The sequence below is a fragment of the Erpetoichthys calabaricus genome, chromosome 4 (genome assembly GCF_900747795.2).
Source record: "Erpetoichthys calabaricus chromosome 4, fErpCal1.3, whole genome shotgun sequence".
In the NCBI taxonomy this organism is placed as follows: Eukaryota; Metazoa; Chordata; class Cladistia; order Polypteriformes; family Polypteridae; genus Erpetoichthys; species Erpetoichthys calabaricus.
In genome coordinates, this window is record NC_041397.2 from 58,130,919 (window position 1) to 58,154,546 (window position 23,628).

At 40.3% G+C, this 23,628-nt stretch overlaps 1 protein-coding gene across 1 annotated transcript in view; it reads left to right on the forward strand.

Annotated features, from left to right (window-relative positions):
• The window catches only part of rnf6 (ring finger protein (C3H2C3 type) 6), a 42,026-nt gene that overhangs the window by 9,799 nt on the left and 8,599 nt on the right, over positions 1–23,628 (forward strand). The window contains exon 2 of the mRNA XM_028799506.2: positions 15,790–16,003. Coding sequence (XP_028655339.1) covers positions 15,808–16,003 — 196 coding nt within the window. The 5' untranslated portion in view covers positions 15,790–15,807. The remainder of the gene's footprint in view (positions 1–15,789; positions 16,004–23,628) is intronic.

Below are 23,628 nucleotides of genomic sequence, written 5' to 3' on the forward strand. Positions count from 1 at the left end.
GAGGGATAAACTGAGTCCGCCCATTTTAGTTTTGGTGATTATCGTAGTACCACTGGGTGTAAAGTAAGAAGCAAATATGGTAGACAGTATGCTGCTCCTTTGCAGGGTTCAGTCACACAACCAAGCAGAAAAGCATGTGCTGCATGTACTACAGTAACAGAAACCTATATAGTAAGAATCAGTTTAGTTTTAATCCAGTTATTTGCTATAGATATTTTGAAACAGTGTGACCTGGTGTCACAGTAGGCAATGTTCATACCGCAAAATATTGGGGGCTTGTGTTGGGAATAGTGAAGGGGAATGGATATTATTTATTTCACAGCACGTGAAAGACTAACTTTATTTATAAAACACAAGAAAATGATCAAATTTAGCTGTGTTTCTCGTCATTTTCATGAAGGTTCATGCATTGGCTTAGGATTCAAAAACAAATGCTGACCAATGAAATATGCAGTTGTTCCTACAAAAGAAGAAAAAGTAACACAGAAGTGATGCACTGATAACACATTACATTTTAGAATAAGGAACTATATAACCCATTTAGTAACTTTTTTTTCCTGTAAGTAATGTAACTAATTTACTTTTAAAAGTAACATTGCCCAACACTGAATATAACTGATTAAACCTTTGTTTCATTCTGTATCTGAGTAAATTAGTAGCTAATGTCAGGTTTTGTATGTGATTATTCTATCCATGATTTTCATAAGCCAGAATTACCTGCATTAGGCATAGGGCAAAATTCCACAATGAAAAATTGTATCACATATTGCATGACATTACCATATGACTGTAGTGAAACACAATTTCAAAATAAAAAAGCCCTTTGTCAAAAGCAGGGAATTTAAAGATCTGACTGAGAAACTAGAACTCGGTAACTACACTGACAGAACCCATTGCCATTTGTATAATGATGTGAAGGTGAAACTTTTCAGCACAAAATATGGACTTCATTATATGTGTAAGTTGTCTGGAGCTGCACTAAATTAAACAAGCTTAATTTAGTGAGTTGTGTCTTTACATGAATACAACAAAAAGTAACATGCTTCATAGAGACACAACTGCATCCACAGGCTTATTTTCAAACCAACTGAGACAACCAAAGCACAAGCTTATCATCGTATTGCAGCATGGCATACACAAACACTACTGGGAGCAGTAGGCTGCAGGTACTGCACCTCTCATTCTCGAGACATCAATATACCTTTCACTGGTACTGATTGGAAATGGAGACAGATTACAGCAAGTAGGAATTATACATTAGGATCTCGCATTGCTCTCAACAGTAGTTCTCTAGCATTAGTGGGGTTGGTGAGAGAGAGACACAAAGAAGGCAACCAAATTCAGCTGGCTGGAATATTATCACAGTGAAGAGGTCTTAGCCTCCTGCAGAGTGCCAATATTCTCCTTTTTTCCTTGAAAGAAAGTAAAACATTTTCGATCCAATCAGAACCCATATCCAATGGGTCACTAAGGCATTCAAGCAGAAAATAAGAGGACAGCCATTGTTGGAAGAATGTTTCATACAGAAAACAAAACAATAAATTTAAATTTGAATGGATTTGCACTGCCGTAACTTTATATTTTAGGTTTATGGTGTTATTGTTCTCAAATGTACATAGTTCAGTGAAATTGTGTTTATCAACATACAAAACGCATATTGTGTTACTGCAATGAAACTGTTTTACATCTATATATTACATCTTGCCTGAAGAAGGGGCCTGAGTTGCCTCGAAAGCTTGCATATTGTAATCTTTCTAGTTAGCCAATAAAAGGTGTCATTTTGCTTGGCTTTTCTCTACATTCATAATGGCTAACACGGTACAACACCCTAGTACTACATCTATATATATATATATATATATATATATATATATATATATATATATATATATATATATATATATATAAAGGAGAGTTGGGATCCGAGAGACTGTGTTTGTGGAGGAATGGAAAGTTAAGGCGGGTGTTGGAGTCACGTGATCATCTCTCCTCCCATTCACCTCATTTCATTCACTTCATTTCGCTCCAAGCTGAGCTCCGCAGCTGGCTCGGTCTTGCCGTTCTTTTCCCTTAGTGTTTAGTCCTTTCTCCTTTACTGATTTACTGTTTAGTAGACGCGCTACTTACTGAATAGTATTTTTTCCTTTAGTGTTTCTACTTAGTGTTTCTTAGTGTTTAGTAGACGCGGTGTGCGAAAGGAGAGTTGCGATCCGAGAGACTGTCTTTGTGTGTTTGTGGAGGGATGGAGAGTTAAGAGGGGTGGGGGAGTCACATGATCATCTCCCCTCCCATTCACCTCATTTCATTCACTTCATTTCGCTCTGAGCTGAGCTCCGCAGCTGACGCGGTCTTGCCGTTCTTGATTTGCTTTTCACATAGCCAACTATACGTTGCATGCTCAAGAGTAAGCTCAGCGCACATCTTGGTCATATTACAACTGGAGGGGCGAACTGACAGCATGGTATGCAAAGAGATCCTTAACAAATAATTATTGGTATATTTTCCCTCAGTTTATTATTTAAAATTTTAAAGCAGTACTTTTCCGCTGCGAAGCACGGGTATTTTGTCTATATATATATATATAAGGAGAGTTGGGATCTGAGAGACTGTTTGTGTGTTTGTGGAGGGACGGAGAGTTAAAGCGGGTGTTGGAGTCACGTGATCATCTCCCCTCCCATTCACCTCATTTCATTCACTTCATTTCACTCCGAGCTGAGCTCCGCAGCTGGCGTGGTCTTGCCGTTCTTTTCCCTTAGTGTTTAGTCCTTTCTCCTTTACTGATTTACTGTTTAGTAGACGTGGAACTTACTGAATAGTATTTTTTCCTTTAGTATTTCTACTTAGTGTTTCTTAGTGTTTAGTAGACACGGCGTGCCGGTGTTCCTGGCGGTGTTGCGGTTTAGTGTTACTTTCTACTTCGTTTTTGTACTTTAGTGTTTAATAATAAATAATAATAATTCATTACATTTATATAGCGCTTTTCTCAGTACTCAAAGCGCTAAAATAGTGATACTTAGCTGATAGCAGTGTAGAAACAGCACAGCACAACGGAGCCGGTAGGACAGGCAGGTGTGGTAGCGTAGGTGAGCGGCGATAGCAAGCAGCAGAAAGCACAGCAGGAGGAGGAAGCAGGATTTGGATGTTCCAATACACAGCCATAAACAGTAACGCTTGGTAATTTCAGGCGTGATCGCCCCGGAGCCATAAGCCAAGTTAGTATGAACATCAGATCAGTTCCCGGTCGTAGAGTACTGTAAGATGAAACAGGAGCAGATCAGCATAGCAGATATAATCACGGAGACAGATCATCCCGAGGTGCTAGATCGCCAGGTACAAAGAAATGTTCGTAGGTCTCGTCCCATGATCCACAGACTCAGCTGTTCCCAGAAAAGTGGAGTTCATAAAATCTGTAAATATTAAGCCAAATCCATGCAATTCGAGTCACCTGTATCCACGAACTATACGTACAATAAATGAAATAAAACAAGCGTGCGCCAGCGTCACCTCACCTGCTATAATAAAGCAGTTATAATAAAGAAGTTTAGTACACTTTTACTTTATCTCATTTAGTGTTCTTCCCGGCGGTGTTGCCGTTTTTTAGAGTTAGTGTCTACTTAGTGTTTGTGTTTAATGTTATGGAAGGAGTGATCTTACCACTGTCAGATTTTGCAGTGAATGACTTGGTAAATAATGATTATTTGTCAACAGATCACATGAGCAAATTCAACGAAATTTTAGCTGCGCATACAATTTTCCAACTCTCAAGAGGTTTTGCTAATGTGGACTCCTGACATACCTATAATGCCCATTCCACAAAATGCAAAACATATTCAAGTATTACCTTCTGCAGCTACTGAACGAGTGACTCACTGGGTGTGTACCTATTATGATGGTGCTGTAATTCATGTCTATGACAGTTTAAACGCTGATAAAAAATTCAACCTCACCGAAGAGCAGCTTTGTTTCCTTCATGCTTTGTTTCCTTACAAACCTCCCATAGTTTATGAAGACGCACAGCAACAATTAAATCATACAGATTCTGGTGTATTCTCAATTGCATTTGCTGTGTGTATTTCTTTAGGTATTGACCCAAGTGATCAAGTTTTTACTATTTCTTCAATGCGAAATCACTTACAAATAGTTTTTGTTACCCGACAATTGCTTCCATTCCCTGTCGAAAGTAGCCGACGGCGACACCAGTTACAAGTATTCAGTGCGTTCAAAGACCTGTACGAAGTACGCCCACTAACACAGTCACTCATAAAAGGGTAGATGACTCGGTGCAGGAAATGGGTATTGAAACTACCTTGGAAGACATGCAATCAACGAAGCGATTAAACGGATCTCAAGAGAGGTCTTCTAGGTTGGAAAAAAAGTGTTTGGCTGCCAAAACCATATATATATATATATATATATATATATATATATATATACACACACACACATATATACATATACATCTATACTAATAAAAGGCAAAACCCTCACTGACTCACTCATCACTAACTCTCCCAACTTTCCGTGTAGGTAGAAGGCTGAAATTTGGCAGGCTCATTCCTTACAGCTTACTTACAAAAGTTAAGCGGGTTTCATTTCGAAATTCTACACGTAACCGTCATAACGGTCGACAACGTCCGCCATGTTAAACTTTATTTATTGCCCCATCTTCACGAAATTTGGTAGGCAGCTTTCCTGCGCTAACCGAAACCGATGTACGTACTTATTTCGGTGGTATGACACCACTGTCGGCCACCATATTGAACTTTCCAATGGTCTTTGTTACTTAACCCTTTTAGGGCTAATTTTTTTTTTTTGATTCTTTTCTCCCAGGGCTGAATATTTTTCCAAAAATTAACTTTTATTTAAAAAAAGAACACAAAGCAATTGAAATCAACAAAAATATTTACTTTTGACAAATGTTACTGTCTTGCATGTTATATGAGCCTGCATATTCTATGATTTCACATACATATCACATACATTTTACACAGCAAAGTCCTGCAAAGTCTGATCTCGCTCAAAGCAGCCAATTTCAGTCATTGCCACATTGCACTGCTTACAATATGTGTTGCTTTGGTGCCTACTTTTCAATTGTCTGTTGCTACACTTTCTCACATATATTGTTAGTGTGTAATGTAGAGAGACAAGTCACCCGTTTGCCATCGTGCCATGCCACTGCCACCAAGTTTTCTGCCCGCATGAAAACCGTATTGTCACCCCTTTTCATCTTCAGCCTGTCTGGCTTCAACTGTGAAGCCATGTGTATCCTGTTCACCCTGACTGTGCCATAAGCTCCAATTCCTCTGCTCTGTAGCTCCATGAACAATTCTGGGCATGTGTAAAAATTGTCCAAATGTACACAACATGACCCAAATGTTCACAGCCCTGAAGCAGCTCCAGCACAACCTGACTTGTCAAGGGACAGTTCTCTCTTTGAAAGAAATACTTTCCTGTATATGTAATTACTTTCAGGCAGAAACCAGTGTTTGCTTCTGCCAGTACAAAATCCTTTTTGCCATACTTGGTGGGCTTGTCTGGCATATATTTGCAGAAAAAAGGTGTCCCATTTATTTTATCATAGATTCATGCACAGACAAATCACAGCCAGGCTGATAAAATAGTTTCTATGTTGGTTCCAAAATGTCAAGCAGGGGCTGAACTTTATGCATGGCGTTATAGCGTGGTTCACCCCATGGGATTTGCTTCTGTTTATTATAGAAGTGAATAAAACTTTGCGGCATCACGTACTTATCATCACGCTGCATAACCTGTCCAAAGCCACCAGGGGACAAAGCACGTTTGGACCAATGCTCCCTGAAGTTATATCACCAGTTCTGTCCCATCTCTATTTGTAATGCCACAGCGCGCTTCATCTCGTCTTTTGTTGTGGGTTTCCACTTTGAAAAACAAGAATGCGATGCAAGCGCAGCCCGCGATTCAAAAAATTTCTCTGCCTACCTGTTTGTGTCGTCTGACAGTAGCTGAAAAGCAGCATCAGGAGAGAGCAGCCTGAAGTAGTTCAGCAGCTGGTGATCTGTCGTGTCCAACAGCAAGCCATGCCGTCTTGTGAAGTCCGGTAGCCAGTTCAGTTCCCACGGATCAATGTCTGTGTATTCCTCCCACGCGAACCTTGCCGTAGATGCATTGACTGCACAAATGCGCTCAGCTGGCAGCGGATCAGCTGGCGCGGCATCGGCTGGTGTCCGATCAGCTGATGCCGGCTTCTCACTCTCTTGTCCGATCTCCTGATCACTGTCAATAAAATCCGATTCTGAAAAATCAGAGTCCGACTCCGCGATAATGCGCAAAACATTGTCTGCCGAGTGTTTTCTTTTCTGCACTCGCTTCGCTCCCTTGTGACATGTCGATGCCATCTTGCCATTGTTTACATTTCGCAACTCATGCACACGCAAGGATTAGTTGCCGAGTCAACGAGTCTAGCATTCCTCCAAGCACAGAGGGAATGCCTGTGACGCGACAGTGAGTTTTGTCGCCATTAACAGCTGATTGTCGCCCTCTATCCCTGGATGTCGAATTTTATCGACATTCACCCTCAACCCCTCCTGTCGACAAAAGTCGACATCTGCCCTAAAAGAGTTAATGGCCCCATCTTCAAGAAGTTTGGTACGTGGGTTCCCAACGCTAACTGAATCCTACTTACGTACGTATATACATCCATAGCCTGCAGCTCGGTCCACACTCTGAATCCTCCAGGCACTCTTGAGCATAATCTAATTTTGAAGGTTGGGGCACCAATAATGTTACTGAGAAACTTACAGCCACCGAAACTTTGTAATGGCACGAGACTTCAGGTCACATGCTTGCAAAAGTACCTAATTGAGGCAACTATTTTTACTGGCGGTGGCTCAGGGGGGAGAGTTTTTATTCCTCGCATCCCCGTTATACCCTGTGATCTCCCATTTCAATTCAAACGCCTCCAATTTCCAGTAAGGCTCTGCTTTGCAATGACAATAAGTCTCAGGGACAGACCCTACAAAAGGCGTTGGCATTGATTTGAGGCAACTATACATTGCATGCTCAAGAGTAAGCTCAGCACACAGCTTGGTCATATTACAACCGGAGGGGCGAACTGACAACGTGGTATACAAAGAGATCCTTAACTAATAATTACTGGTACATTTTCCCTCAGTTTATTATTTAAAATTTTAAAGCAGTATTTCGCCGCTGCGAAGCGCGGTTATTTTGCTAGTCAATATTTAAGAGATTTAAAAAAAGCTTACAAAAACTTAGTTTATTTGTGCATTGATTTGACTTTATTTTCCAGTGTTTTTTGTTAAGAATGTGCAATAATATTTAACACTAAAGTTTTTTTATGAAAATTTCATATTATGGGAATATTGCATCGTGGAGCTTCAATCGCAGTATGAATAGTATCGTGGGCTAAATGTAGTGTCTCATGCCTAGCCTGAAAGCTGTTGCTTGAAGTTACAGTTTCACTAATAGATAGAATACCAACAGTGGGGCAAAAAAGTATTTAGTAAGCCACTTAAAAAGATGAGAGAGGCATGTAATTTTCATCATAGGTATACCTCAACTATGAGAGACAAAATGAGAAAAAAACATCCAGAAAATCACATTGTCTGATTTTTAAAGAATTTATTTGCAAATTATGGTGGAAAATAAGTATTTGGTCACCTACAAACAAGCAGGATTTCTGGCTCTCACAGACCTGTAACTTCTTCTGTAAGAGGCTCCTCTGTCCTCCACTCGTTACCTGTATTAATGGCACCTGTTTGAACTCGTTATCAATATAAAAAACACCTGTCCACAGCCTCAAACAGTCACACTCCAAACTCCACTATGGCCAAGACCAAAGAGCTGTCAAAGGACACCAGAAACAAAATTGTAGACCTGCACCAGGCTGGGAAGACTGAATCTGCAATAGGTAAGCAGCTTGGTGTGAAGAAATCAACTGTGGGAGCAATTATTAGAAAATGGAAGACATACAAGACCACTGATAATCTCCCTCGATCTGGGGCTCCACGCAAGATCTCACCCCGTGGGGTCAAAATGATCACAAGAACGGTGAGCAAAAATCCCAGAACCACACGGGGGGACCTAGTCAATGACCTGCAGAGAGCTGGGACCAAAGTAACAAAGGCTACCATCAGTAACACACTACGCCACCAGGGCTTAAATCCTGCAGTGCCAGACGTGTCCCCCTGCTTAAGCCAGTACATGTGCAGGCCCGTCTGAAGTTTGCTAGAGAGCATTTGGATGATCCAGAAGAGGATTGGGAGAATGTCGTGTTTGGAGGAGAAAGAATGCTGAGTTGCATCCAAAGAACACCATACCTGCTGTAAAGCATGGGGGTGGAAACATCATGCTTTGGGGCTGTTTTTCTGCAAAGGGACCAGGACGACTGATCCATGTAAAGGAAAGAATGAATGGGGTCATGTATTGTCAGATTTTGAGTGAAAACCTCCCTCCATCAGCAAGGGCATTGAAGATGAAATGTGGCTGGGTCTTTCAGCATGACTATGATCCCAAACACACCGCCCGGGTAACGAAGGAGTGGCTTCGTAAGAAGCATTTCAAGGTCTTGGAGTGGCCTAGCCAGTCTCCAGATCTCAACCCCATAGAAAATCTTTGGAGGGAGTTGAAAGTCCGTGTTGCCCAGCGACAGCCCCAAAGCATCAATGCTCTAGAGGAGATCTGCATGGAGGAATGGGCCAAAATACCAGCAACAGTGTGTGAAAACCTTCTGAAGACTTACAAAAAACATTTGACCTCTGTCTTTGCCAACAAAGGGTATATAACAAAGTATTGAGATGAACTTTTGTTATTGACCAAATACTTTTTTTCCACCATAATTTGCAAATACATTCTTCAAAAATCAGACAATGTGATTTTCTGGATTTTTTTTTCTCATTTTGTCTCTCATAGTTGAGGTATACCTATGATTAGTGCTGGGTGGTATACCGGTTCATACCGAAAACCGTTTTTTATTTTTTTTATGATATGGATTTTTCTTATACCGCAACACCGGTTTAAATTGCCTAAATGACGTTTGGAACGTGGCGCAGCGGGAAACTGTTCCAGTGGGGACCTTTTTCACTGCTACACCGCTAAACACAGATTTGTTGCACTAGGGCTCTTTTTCACTGCTACACCACCAAATAGTGGGCGGTAGCGTAGGTATGCCGCGCGGTGAAAATGGACAGAGAGCAAAACTGATCTAAAAGTAAAGTAGAACATGATGAACAGAAGAACTTTTGCCGAAAAAAAGGATACTTTAGTTTTAAAAGGTCAGATGTGTAAATACTGTTTCTATACTACTGGATAATACTGCAAGCCAAGTTGTACTTGTTTTTGTACTTGCTAGTGTATGTTTTGCTTGTATTAATCCTGCGATGTAAAACAAAGATATTTTTAAAGTTCTGAACACTCCGTCGGCTAAGTTAATAACTAGTCTTAATTTCACAAAGACGTTTATCGTGTGATGATTGGTAATGTGGAGAAAGAAAAAGCGTAATGATTAACGACTGGGTCGGGGAACACTTAACACAAAGTATTTGATGTGCTGCATTAACTTGTGACGGGGTTTGAGAAAATCTAGTAAATTAAACATTGATTTTAGGATGAAGTTTAGTTTACAACATTCTACTTTAATTATAAAATAAACTATGAGAATAAAGTGGAAATGTCGACTTTAATCTTGACATAGTCAACATGTCGAATTTATTCTCGACATATAGTTTGTTTTTATCTCCCGTGTCCATATTTTTTTTTCTTCACAGTGGCCCTAATGCGCTTCCATAGGGCTATACCACAAACAGCATTATAAATGCAAGTTGCAGTTTTTATTATTTATGTATATAGCTTAGCTTGAAGCAAGGTCCATATTAATGCAGTTTGCCTAAATGATGGTACAGTTGGTAAGATGTCATCACCAAGTTGCACTTGTTTTATTTTATTTTAATTTGGTGAATACTGTGTAATGCACCAGGGCTTGAAGCCTTGAAGTAATGGTGCAACTATCAGTAATACTATTATGTATTTTATTATTATTTATTAGTTTAAATATTATGCAGTTTAATGATGGTAAAATTGTTTAAAAAGTCACTTTAACGTGTCAGTGGACAGAGATTGTTAACATTAACAGAAAGTGTAGTTGGTTTACAAAAAATATTTACTATTTATTCCTTTTCTAAGACGTGTTCAGTGCAATCCAACTTTTGACAAACACCTCTGGATATTTTACTAAGTCTAAATGCCTCTTTGGATGGTTGAAAATATGTTGTCAAAATCATAGTTTAAGCTTTTGCAAAATTTGTTCAATTAAAAGGTTCTATATTTTGACTGCATCTGTCATGCAATGTGATTCCTTCTCTTTAGTGCCACCCCCTTGAAAACTATCACTTTATGGAGCCATGCAAACCTGGATTAATACTTGTGTGCACATTAAAATGTCTTTTTGTACGATGTACAATTCTCATAACAGTCGAATAGGTTATTCTTAGCCAGTCTACTGCAGTAATTGCAGTGGAAAATGTGGTTAATATCCACTCATGCATGGGGGAAAAAAATACCGTCTAATACCGTGAAACCGGCAGAATTTAGAAAAATACCGTGATATAGAATTTCGGTCATACCGCCCACCTCTACCTATGATGAAAATTACAGGCCTCTCTCATCTTTTTAAGTGGGAGAAGTTGCACAATTGGTGGCTGACTAAATACTTTTTTGCCCCACTGTATATTGCCAAAAATGGAATACTGCTCCACAAATTTAGTGAGAGCAGAAGATTAGGGTGACAGACTAGGGTGACAACTTGCGTAAATCGCTACATATAAAGATCCTTTATATCCTACATATAAATAATCCTTCTCCACAAATTTAACATAATCTAGTTAGCCCAGAAAATGTGCAAACTTAGCCCTGAAAATTACGTTTTAAAAAGGAAATTTTTAATAACGTGAAGTGAAAATGAAAAAAACAATCATGAGTTTACAACTGAGTCAGTTTTTTCCCTCTGAGTAAGATTTTTAATACGTATTGAAATTATATTCAAATACTGTAGTGACATTGAACCTGACAGTACAGTGCTTATACCTTCTAGCACATTTGAAGTGTGACATTCTCAAATCAGCATTTGTCATCCATTTTTTGGTTATATTTATTTAATAGAAATTCCTTTTTAATATAATTTTTTTTTTATATTTCAGGACAAAATCATTAAAATAAATCTGCAAGATTTAAGAATGAACAGTGTGCTATTTGCTGCAACGTGTTACAAGTGGCTCTGCAGTTTCCAGATAATATGTATAGTTTTAGTGTGTGTTTGTATGCTTCTTGCTTTACACCATTTTTATAATTTGTCCCTGTTGTGATAGACTGGGTCAGGTCCATGCTACCCATTACAACCAGTGAGCCTCTTGAACCCAGATCGTCAGTAGTCATAACCGAGTTGAGCCAGGCAAATGAGGACATATACATCTAGGAAAGGGGTAAAAGTGAATCAGTGCTTTTATTGACATCAAATGGTATTCAGGCAAATATTGCAGTGTGCTAAATTTTCAATAAATAAATAATCCATAAAAACAAGTGGCCGTGAAGGTTAAAATCCCATAAATAGGTAATTAAAATCAATGTTAAAATTCCTAGACAGAACAGTCTCTTCAAAAACCCATGACCTTGGTGTCTCTTTAAAACCAGTGTCTCCTCTGCTTACCCTGCACTGGATCATGTAGAAGAGTAGATTCCCAGTGGTACAGCTCAACCTGACACTTCCCCAAGGGACTCTTTTCCAGGCTGTCCACCTTCTGTCCTTTGCACCGGCACTTGCCTTCTTCACCCGTCCTTTAACCTCCATCTTTGTCTTCTCGAACTGTTCTTTCTTTCTTTCTCCATCCTCTCTCTGCCATGCAGGCTCCTCTTATACTCGGCCTTCCTAATGGGTTGCAGGTGTGAGGTGCTGCTCCCTCCGAGGCAATAATGAAGCACCTGACTGACGCTCTCATTTGCATGTGAATATGTAATCAGCCAAGCATCCCAACCATCCCAGGGGTGAAGCGCATTCGCACACACCTGTGCCTGATCGCACCTAACAGGGTGTAATTATTTATGTAAAATTAGCACTCTGCAGTGGACCACTTAACACACCTGTTTGTAAAGTATATACATATATCTAACTTGCCAAAATATTGCAAGATTATGAGTGCATTCTGCCTGATGAGTCAGTCTTTCTGTGTGCTGTGATGTAGGATAATATTAGACATGCATTTTATGTAAAGCTATAAACATATTCTATCAGTAGGGATTTGTGTCTCTCCTTTTTTCCTAGGAGGGGGTGAAAGTGGGCATGGCTTTCTTTAAAAAAAAAAAAAAAAAAAAAAAAAAAAGCTTTTGTTTTCCTTTTTTCTCTCTGTTCTCATTTTGCATACAATTAAAATATGAACCTGTTTCCATTTTTGCATTTATTTTCCCTTTGCATACTATTTCTGCATTGTATTATATAATTTTACAATGCATTATATTGTAATTTTGAATAGTACCAGACATTTCTGGGAAGCTGAATTTGTGTACAATCAGAGGACATAAACCACTTTATGGTACTGCATTGCAATCCAATACAAGTGTATTCCCTGGGGGGAGAAAACCAACAAGTACAAAAGTGGAACAGGAAGATAGAAAATGTGGATATTTGCATTTACAGGGACTAGGGACTTAATACTTTTTCTAGTTAAAACACCTACTTTTTTTTTTTCTTTTTTCATTCATTTAGTATCCTAAAATGTGATTATGTTTGCTTTCATGTAGCAGATACACTCAAACAATAAAGCCTAGGCAATTTATGTTAACATTTAACAATGGTTTCTGCCCTTAGTCCTTTGATGTTAACAAAAGCCTTAAAAGTTTTAAGTTTGATCTTTAAGTCAGTAACAAGACTTGTTGTTATGTACATGTTTTGGCAAATTAAAATTTCAGAGTATAATTGTACCATTTTTATGAAGGAGAGCATTGTGCAAGGAATAAAACTTATTTTTGAATAAAATTCTTGCCCTTTTACCCAAATATAATCAAAATGGAACTTGTTCAGTATAATCGTTTAGCAAAACGGTTGTTAGTTGCATCCCTCCTGAATTGAAAACAATCAACCTCCCTGTAAAATGTTTAACATGTACAGATCATTCTTCTGGAAAGGTCTGAATGGTTTAGTTAAAAAAAAAAACGTCTTTGGGAGACTTTTTTTTTTTTTTTTTTAGCTGAGTGCTTTCTTAATAAATAATTGAAAAAATAAATCCTTTCAACATTTAACAGCCAACATGTGTTTATCTTTCTCTATAAATAATGTTGAATTGGTTTCTGTTTGTTGGTTTGTATGTTTGTATGTTTTTTTTCCAATGTCATACAAAAATGGCTGCAGAAATTTTCATGAAAATTTAAAGATGTTCGGCACCGTCCAACTTACAACATGAGTATTATAGTGTCTCGGTGCTTTGGAGGATGATTTAGTAAGAGTGTCATAAAATACTACAGTATGGTATAACATTTTGGTACACTTGCAACCTACCACTGCTTTTGGACTACCTGCACATTTAATTGCATTAAAAGTTGAAGTTCACAATCAACCAGTTATAGAATGTAAGCCCTCTAAAATTGTCAAATGGGACACAATTGGAAAAGAAAACGCTTCTCTAGAATGTTATCTTAGTTCTTGATTTTAATGGAATGAGATAAAGGAGATTCCATATTTATACCATGAATTCCTCTTACCATGTCAAATTTTCCTTCCATTTCAAAGTTTGCAGTTCTCTGTGGTTTGTCATCACAATAATAATACCTAACCTCCATTAAAACTGCATTCTTCACATTCTCTTGGTTAAGTGTTTTCTACAGCTGCAAGAGTCTCTTTTATTTGTGTTTATGACAAAGTAAAAATAGGTGCATTGGCGATTCTAAATTGTCCCTAGTGTGTGCGTGTGTGTGTGTGTGCGCCCTGCAGTGGGCTGGCGCCCTGCCCGGGGTTTATTCCTGCCTTGCACCCTGTCTTGGCTGGGATTGGCTCCAGCCAACCCCCATGTCCCTGTTTTAGGATATAGCGGGTTGGACAGTGACTGACTAAGTAAAAATACATGGTTTATTAGGAAGCATCCAGCTGACCGCTTCCTTAGAAACTGGTAAGCGATATTAATCAAAACTAATTGAATCAGCACTTTTCCAATGAATTAGTTTAACTGTAGGCAGTCATTAAAAGTAAATGATGGTGGCTATTTATGTTTTGGAATTTTTTTCACAATTATTTTTTTTAAATGAACTGTTAAATAGACTTCTTCAGAAGTTTTATTAAGTGCATACAATGGATTGCAGTACTGAAATCCAAAGCTGACACATTACAGCTGAGATGTTTTCTTTTTACTTTTCCATTTAGATATCTTAAAATGAATTATAGATACTGATAGTTGTCGACTAATGACCCATGTGACTTATAACCATTTGCCTTATGACTGCAATCACGTCTCACGGGCAAACGACAAATTTCTGCCAACAGGGCACTCCAAGTTTAGCTAGACAACATATATGTCTGTTGTTCTTCTCCATGTATAGGACATCTCCTTAGTTTCCTTCTTCTTATTTTATTACTTCACTTTCTATAATGTAAAAGTTGATGTTTCAGTCTTCTCCCTCTCCCCAAAAGTTTGCCTGACAGCCTTCTGTTTATAGAACTGGTAAGAAGACAGCACAATCAGTTGTACCCCAATACTTCACATCAAGGAGTATTATGACTCCATTACAATCAAGGTTTTGAAATCAGCCATTTTACAGATCGTTGATCAAGTAATTTGGAGTAAAAGCTGATTTAGATTAGAAACCAATCAATAAGAGCATTCGTTATCTCCAATACATTTTGAGATGTCTCAATGTATTTTTTAGCATTTTGTGCTTGTATGCATTTTAAGTGAAAATGTAACATTTTCTCCTGTTTATAATAAGATTTCTAAAAAACTATTTTTGGTACCTCAGACAATATTCATTTAAGACATCTTTATTATATTTCAACATACCTTAGAATACCACCTAGACCATTTTCAGATATCTGTAAGGGATATCATCCAATAAATTCCTGTACCTCAGATGTATTTCAAGCTATCTTAAAATAAGGAAAACAATGGAAGTCCCAGTGAAATCATTTGGACTTTTCTCCATAAAGTCATTTTGAGGTCTCTTAAATTGCATTTCAGGTATGTGGACATCTTCCTATGCATACCTATGAGGTCTATTTAAGATTGCACCTATACCAAATTCCAGGTTCATACTATAACAGAATCTGAAAACATTTAAATTCCAAAACACATCTATCCTCAAATATTTGAAATAAGGAACCTGTAATGTGTGTTTCAGTATAAGGTGTAGTGTGTGTCTTAATCAGTACCTAATACCTCATAAATATATATTGTTTTCATTCATTTTGTTTGCATTTAATTACAGTGCTTATACCAAAATAAATAGATGTGGTTTGTAGCTGGTGCAGTGTGTATTGGTTAATAGGAATTGTACAAATAAACTCTGTTTGAGAGACGATTGTTTAGTTATGGATTCTTCTCTTTAGAAAACATTGTTATTAAGTCACCATCACTTCAGAGAAAAAAAGTTGCACAGTTTTCATGTTATTATAATGTTTTGAAGCATCTACTGTAATCACAACATTATTAGGTCTAATTAATGAAGTATACTTTTTCCACTTTTTGTTTACATCATATTACATTAAACTCATCAGAATAAAGTTCTCTATTATTCTTGCTTTCTGCAATGTGTTTTCAACAGGTGAAGTATCCAGTCAACATGGATCCTCCCAGCCCTTCTCCCGAAAGAGCAGAAAGTGACTATTCTCCCATATTAGAGCATATTCAAGGGGAGGATGAGCGCCAGAGACAACAGGAACGTTTGAACAGAGAAGAAGCCTATTACCAATTTATCAATGGACTAAGTGAAGAAGACTACAGACTTATGAGAGACAGTAACTTGCTTGGCACTCCAGGTAGGACTTTGACAAAAAATTGGTTTGGATTGGCAATTTTTTTTTCTTTAGCATACCCTTCCTTACATTAATCACAAGAACATGCATTTTACAGTGTTAGATGTCTGGTTAATTGATGTAAATTAATCTTAAATACTGTTTCTTATACTTGCAGAAGCACTATCACCTAGGGTTCTGTGGATTATACATAATGATAATGATGTCTTTGTTTAATCAGTTTTAGCAATGTAGTGTTCTTCATAAATATACATAAATCTATTTTCTATTGCAAAGATTTATGCTTTTATTGGCATGCAAAAACTTTTGCAGGTGGATGTTGTTTTAATTATGAGTAAGCACACTATTTTACATTACAATCCATATCAAATGCTACCAAATTAGGATACTTGCATTTACACTGTAATCTTATCTGCATCATCCTTGAACAGATCTTAAAGATTTGCATGTGCAGTGTTCCAAATGTACTGTAATAGCTCATCAGAAAATCTGTAAAGCAGAGCACAGACTGAGTTGGAGAATTAAACCTCTCTCTGTCCATTCTCAGAATATTATCCTACTCTGCCTAAACCAGGGGTACTCAAGTCCAGTGTTGGAGGTCCATAGTTCACAGGTTTTTGGTTTAACCATATTTTTAATTAGAATTACTTTATTTATTACTGTAGCAATATGTCTTTTTGGACTTAGTTTTAGTTAACACATTTGTTGCAATTTAAAACCCTTAATTGCCTATTTTAGTGTAAAAAAGGCACACTATGGTTTTAATTGTTGCCTGTTTTCTTACCAAGCTATCAGTTAATAATAAGGTGAACATGACAAAGGAAGTGCCAGCTCTCCAGCTAGCGTGAGTGAGTAATAGTGAGTATAGAACTCCAGGTTTTTTAAAGAAAGTATATGGTTGTATTTGTTTACACCAGTATCCACTAAATAAAACACAGGGATCCAGACAAACCTCACCTCATGGAGCTAGTGGCTTCTAAAAGAAAAAAAATTAGGAGCCAATAGTTTTGATTTAGGTGCCAAATAATGAAATGTGTAAATATTAATCTTTCAGTCTCCCGCCCTTCTAACCTCCATGGATGTGTGCTTAATTCTTTTCCTTCTGTGCAATGCATCTTTCTCTTGTTCATTTGTGTTAGTCTTGATGAGTTCCATCCATCCATCCATTATCCAACCCTCTATATCCCAACTACAGGGTCACGGGGGGTCTGCTGGACCCAATCCCAGCCAACATGGGGCGCAAGGCAGGAAACAAACCCCAGGCAGGGCGCCAGCCCACCGCAGGGCACACACACTAGGGACAATTTAGGATCGCCGATCCACCTAACCGGCATGTCTTTGGACTGTGAGAGGAAACCCACGCCGACACAGGGGTCTTGATGAGTTGTGTAACTGAATGTCCTAATAACTTTTACATAATGTACAGTCATTAAGAAAAATGTATTTTATTCAGGCTCAGTCTGTGTCACTAAATATCATTTTCAAAGGGGCCATCCATTGTATTTGGGTCTTATTTTCCTCTTGTTTGAATGACCCAGCAACCCTTTAAAATACATTTTGAAGAATTTTATCTGTCCAGTGTTCATTTTGTAAGCATCTGACAGGGGCTGTGCTGCATCTGGAGAAATGAGAAGCAGATGGGATGGAGAGGCACATTAAATATAAAATTGATATAGAAGACTGTTTGCATTCTTTTAAAATTTTGATTAATTTTGCAAGCAACTTACAGAGGCATGCATTTCTACAGCAAAGGCTCGGCTGTGGAAATAAGTGTTTCCTCTGGGGTAAGGGATAGAGGTGCACAGTAGATATTAACGTTCTATAGAAGACTGCCTGAAAGGCATATTAAAGAAACTGTGCACTATTTTAATACTGTAAAATAGAATTGGAGTCAGACAAAATAAAGATTTGGGAAGTCACCCCGCATATTGTGGAGAGTAATCACAAAGGGGGACTTTACACTTTCTTTCTAAGTGTAAAACACCAGAAAGAACCATTGAAATTGAATGAGATTGGTTTTATATTAAGGCAGCAGGAAGCAGGGGTGAGGTCATCAGGATGGGGCGGAAGCGAGGAAGCTTTACTTATTCTTCTGTGAGTCTGTAGGGAGAAAGAGAAAAGGCATTAATACTCATCACCAACCATTTTTCTGATGTTTTAACACCCCGTATTGGACCCTTTGGCTGTCTCCTAAGCGCACATGTGTGACATTACTCATTGTTTGTTTTGTAAGGGAACACAGCAGATAAAGATTTATCATTGAATGCTTTCTAAAAGTTTTTTTTTTTGTTTTAACGAGTTTTAAAGGATAATGAGACCCTCTGGGGGGGGAAAAATAAGATCCCTAATTTAAAGGGGTGGTCATGAAAGGAATGGGATTTTTTTGGCTATTTCATTTACATGGTTTTAATCATATTTTACTAAATCTTAATTTCCATGTTCCTTTGTTGATGAGCTTCTGTTGAAGAATTTAGTGGCATTTATCAATACCATTTTAAAAAAGTTTACCATCCACCATCAAACACAGAGCACCCCGATAAAACAACAATAACATGTAATACACCTGCAACTTTAAAATGCAGGCTTCATGACATTTCTGTGCCGAGAGGAAACAACGGGCAGGCTGCTGTGTATGCATATTTACTGATGGACAGGCTGGCATTTTCAACAGAGCATGCATTAAATCAAAAGAAAAATGACACGCAAAGATGCAGAAATACAAGGAGATCCATGACAATCACACCTTCGTATGAATGCGTCAAGTCATACCGAACAAGTGAATTCCATGGGGCACAGATATCTTCATAACTGGGGACTTGCATGAGGAGCAGATGAATGTCAAATGTTTTGCATGTCTTCCTTGCGTTTTGATGACCTATTCCATCATTTTGAGCCCTTCATACGTTATTCTGGAGCAAGCATAACCAGCCTCTCCTTTCTTTCGGTAACTACCCATAGCTCATGACCATAGGTGAGGGTAGGAACATAGATCGACTGGTAAATTGAGAGCTTCGCCTTGCGGCTCAGCTCCTTTTTCACCACGACAGACCAATGCTGAGCCCGCATCACTGCGGATGCCACACCGATCCGCCTGTCGATCTCACGCTCCATTCTTCCCTCACTCGTGAACAAGACCCCGAGATACTTGAACTCCTCCACTTGGGGCAGGATCTCGCTACCAACCCTGAGGGGGCACTCCACCCTTTTCCGGCTGAGGACCATGGTCTCGGATTTGGAGGTGCTGATTCCCATCCCAGCCGCTTCACACTCGGCTGCGAACCGATCCAGAGAGAGCTGAAGATCACGGCCTGATGAAACAAAAAGGACAACATCATCTGCAAAAAGCAGTGACCCAATCCTGAGTCCACCAAACCGGACCCCCTCAACACCCTGGCTGCGCCTAGAAATTCTGTCCATAAAAGTTATGAATAGAATCGGTGACAAAGGGCAGCCCTGGCGGAGTCCAACTCTCACTGGAAACGGGTTCGACTTACTGCCGGCAATGCGGACCAAGCTCTGGCACCAATCGTACAGGGACCGAACAGCCCTTAACAGGGGCTCCGGTACCCCATACTCTCGGAGTACCCTCCACAGGATTCCCCGAGGGACACGGTCGAATGCCTTTTCCAAGGCACCCTGCAGGACCCTGCTAAGGGTGTAGAGCTGGTCCACTGTTCCGCGACCAGGACGAAAACCACACTGTTCCTCCTGAATCCGAGGCTCGACTATCCGACGGACCCTCCTCTCCAGGACCCCCGAATAGACTTTTCCAGGGAGGCTGAGGAGTGTGATCCCTCTGTAGTTGGAACACACCCTCCGGTCCCCTTTCTTAAAGAGGGGGACTACCACCCCGGTCTGCCAATCCAGAGGCACTGTCCCTGATGTCCATGCGATGTTGCAGAAGCATGTCAACCAAGACAGTCCTACAACATCCAGAGCCTTGAGGAACTCCGGGCGTATCTCATCCGCCCCCGGGGCCCTGCCACCAAGGAGTTTTTTGACCACCTCTGTGACCTCAGTCCCAGAGATGGGGGAGCCCACCTCTGAGTCCCCAGGCTCTGCTTCCTCATTGGAAGGCATGTTAGTGGGATTGAGGAGGTCTTCGAAGTACTCCCCCCACCGACCCACAACGTCCCGAGTCGAGGTCAGCAGCGCACCATCCCCACCATATACAGTGTTGACACTGCACTGCTTCCCCCTCCTGAGACGCTGGACAGTGGACCAGAATCTCCTCGAAGCCGTCCGAAAGTCGTTCTCCATGGCCTCCCCAAACTCCTCCCACACCCGAGTTTTTGCCTCAGCAACCACCAAAGCTGCATTCCGCTTGGCCTGCCGGTACCTATCAGCTGCCTCCAGTGTCCCACAGGACAAAAGGGTCCTGTAGGACTCCTTCTTCCGCTTGACGGCATCCCTCACCGCCGGTGTCCACTAGCGGGTTCGGGGATTGCCGCCATGACAGGCACCGACCACCTTACGGCCACAGTTCCGGTAAGCTGCCTCAACAATAGAGGCACAGAACATGGCCCATTCGGACTCAATGTCCCCCACCTCCCTTAGGATGTGGTCGAAGTTCTGCCGGAGGTGGGAGTTGAAGCTACTTCTGACAGGGGGCTCTGCCAGACGTTCCCAGCAGACCCTCACAACACGTTTGGGCCTACCAGGCCTGACCGGCATCCTCCATCCTAAATGTTTTTCAGGAAGAGGAGAGTGGGCAGGTGATGTCACATTAGTGTGGCGAGCAAGTGGGTGTGCACCCTGTGTGCACATACCGACAGCGTCAAAAGATGTCACCAGAAGGTTATCACGTGTGTATTTGAGAGTCATGAGAACCTCGTAATGCCCATGATCCAAAGGACCGCTAAAGATCAGGGATATGGAGAGACGCTGGGCCAGATTGTAAACTCGAGGAGAGGCATGAGGACATTCTTAGAAGTAAATGCTGATAGTAGCTGGAAGGATTTGGGACATTGCCACAATTTCTGCCTCGCCACCATAAACTCCGGACGTATTCATGTAGTCAGCGTATTGTTGAGCAGACTGTATAACAATGCCTCTGTGACTAACAACAATGGACACCACGTCACCGAAGTTATCCCAATGTTGGCAAACAAAGCCAACAGCCATGTTGCGAAGTTTGAGAGCAACAGTTTCGTCAATGACATTTTTCCAAAAAAACCCGACTGATAGAAACAAACAGTTACCTGTTGCAGGAATTTCTATAACATTGAAAGAAGTGTTGTTTCCATGAAATACATTTGAAGCAGTAGCCATGGAGGGCAAAAGAACAGTCAATGTGGCTCACAGCTGGATTTGGACAGCAGCTCAGAGCAAAGCGAGTGAGTATGTGTTTGATGAGCTGTTCGAGTTGGCGGGCAGTGCTCTGAGGTGCGTTCCCGATCACGTGGGAGGTGGGGTAGAGTTTCTGGGCGGGGCTTCGTTGTTCCTTTCCCATGGTTTTCAATGGTGGACGCGGTCGGGTGTCGTAACCGAAAAGAATAATGAAAAGTCAACGTGGCTCAGAGGTGCATGTGGACTCCTAGCACAGACGAAAGGGACTAACTGGGTGGTCGGTGAGTTTTTGCGTCCAGGCACATGAGCAGGCAGTGTGAATGCCTAGAGAGCAAGAGTAGACACGGGCCGGGGAAAAAGGAGTGTTGGTGGGCGGGGAAATGTCTTCTGTGTTCCTGCAGGACCATCTAAGCTGACACATGTTTGTGGCAGATGTGGTGGACGCCGGTCAGGGAATAAGGAGTGTTGGTGGGTGGGGAAGCGTTTTCTGTGTTCCTACAGGACCATCTAAGAAGACACATGTTTGTCGCGGATGCGAATTGCTGTATGTAGCGTGTAAAACAGTTTGCTGTGGTGCACGCGATCGTGCATTGTAACCGAAAAGTCAACGTGGCTCAGAGGTGCATGTGTACTGTAGCACAGACGAACATAAATGACGGCATTTTTTCCGAGTTGGTGGGTGTGGCTCTGCGAGTTGTCGTCGTATTCAATGGTCTTAGAGTTGGTGGGTGTGGCTCCTTCCTGCGTGTGCAAAAGTGCTATAAAAGATGAACATAGCTACAGCAGTGGGCCCAACTGAAGTGGTGTTACACATTTTTAAAACGGAAAAGGTCTTGGAGTTAACTAGTTGACAGACTTGTGCAACAAGATTGATGATTCTTGAATGAAGTGTGCTCATTGCAATTTACAAAGTAAAGGGTGATTGATCCTATAGTGTCGTTCATATTGAGCAGTCAAGCTTTTTGAGCAGGTACGTAAGGTGGAGTTCTAGAGAAAAGAATCAAGGATCAAATAAAAGTTAATGAAATATAGTTGGGTTTTATGCCAGGAACAGAACAGCAAGTGTGATCTTTGTTTGACATAGGCAAGAAACACATCTGGTATAGGGAAGAAAGCTATATCATGTATTTGGAGAAGACAGACGACAGGGCGCCACAGGAGGTGATGACCATTAAAAAACTTAGATGTGGATAAATGGTTAGTTTCTTTGGTAATGTCAATGTATGATTTTGCACAAATAGTGGGCAAGACAGCAGATGGGGTTTGTGAAAGTTCTGAAGTAAAAGTGGGTCTACACATCCATTGGTATTTTTGACAGTGAATGGAGGTGGTGACTAGACAAGTGTGTTAAGGGTTGCCAAGGAGCTTTTGTATCCCAGTGATCCCATTTTGATGGCAAAAAGTTAAACACATTTGAAGGAGCACACACTTAAATGGAAAGCTATGTTGAAAGCAAAAGGCTTAAAGGTAAATGGACAAGGTGTGTAAAAAAGGTGAATGCATGGCAGTGTGGTTTGTGTGTGTGATAAAGATATTGGGAGAAACTCAGTCAAATGCATGGCTTGTTAGAAGTGAGTAAATAAAAGATGTAGTGGTGTAAATTGTAGTCTGCATGGGGCAATGTGCAATTTTTGTTTGTAGGATGTGTTTGAGAGGGCTTCAGAATGCTGAGGTAGTTAAGTGTAAATTTATGTTTCAGCAATGGAGTTGTTTTAGAGGAAGTAGGGAAGAGCCCCTACCTAGGTGACATTGAGCACAGATGGCAGTGTGGGCACAGCAGTGATAGCAAGGGTGAGGTAACTAGAATTAATCAAAGAGCTGTCCCCTATTCTTACTTCTAAAGCAGCGTCACTGGACTTTAAGGTTTATGTTTATGAAAGCAATGTGAGAAGTAGCATGTCCTCTGAGAGGGAGACATGACTGATGAAACAGAAGCATGAAGCAAAGGCACAGAAGACCAGAGAGGAGAGTGATAAAATGGATATATGGAGAGTCACAGAGTGAGAGAAAGATGAATGGTGAGATAAAAATTTAGTGTGGAGATAATAGGTGGTGTGCCTAGTTAAAAAAAGGCACATGGATCAGAAAGTAGATGATGCAGAGGTGCACCAAGATGGAACTGATTAGGTCAGGAAGGAGGCCATAGAAGATGTTTGGGCTGTTGGTAGATGAAAGAACTGGTTCAAAGGATGCCCAGTAAAGTAAAGGAATAAGATCTGGGGGCAACTGGATACACCAAGTGGAAAAGAGCTGTAATGTGGCATCATTTTAAACAGACCAAGCCAAAGGTGACCACTTTGTCTGCTCGTTTTTTTATAATCAGTATGTTAAAACATGTC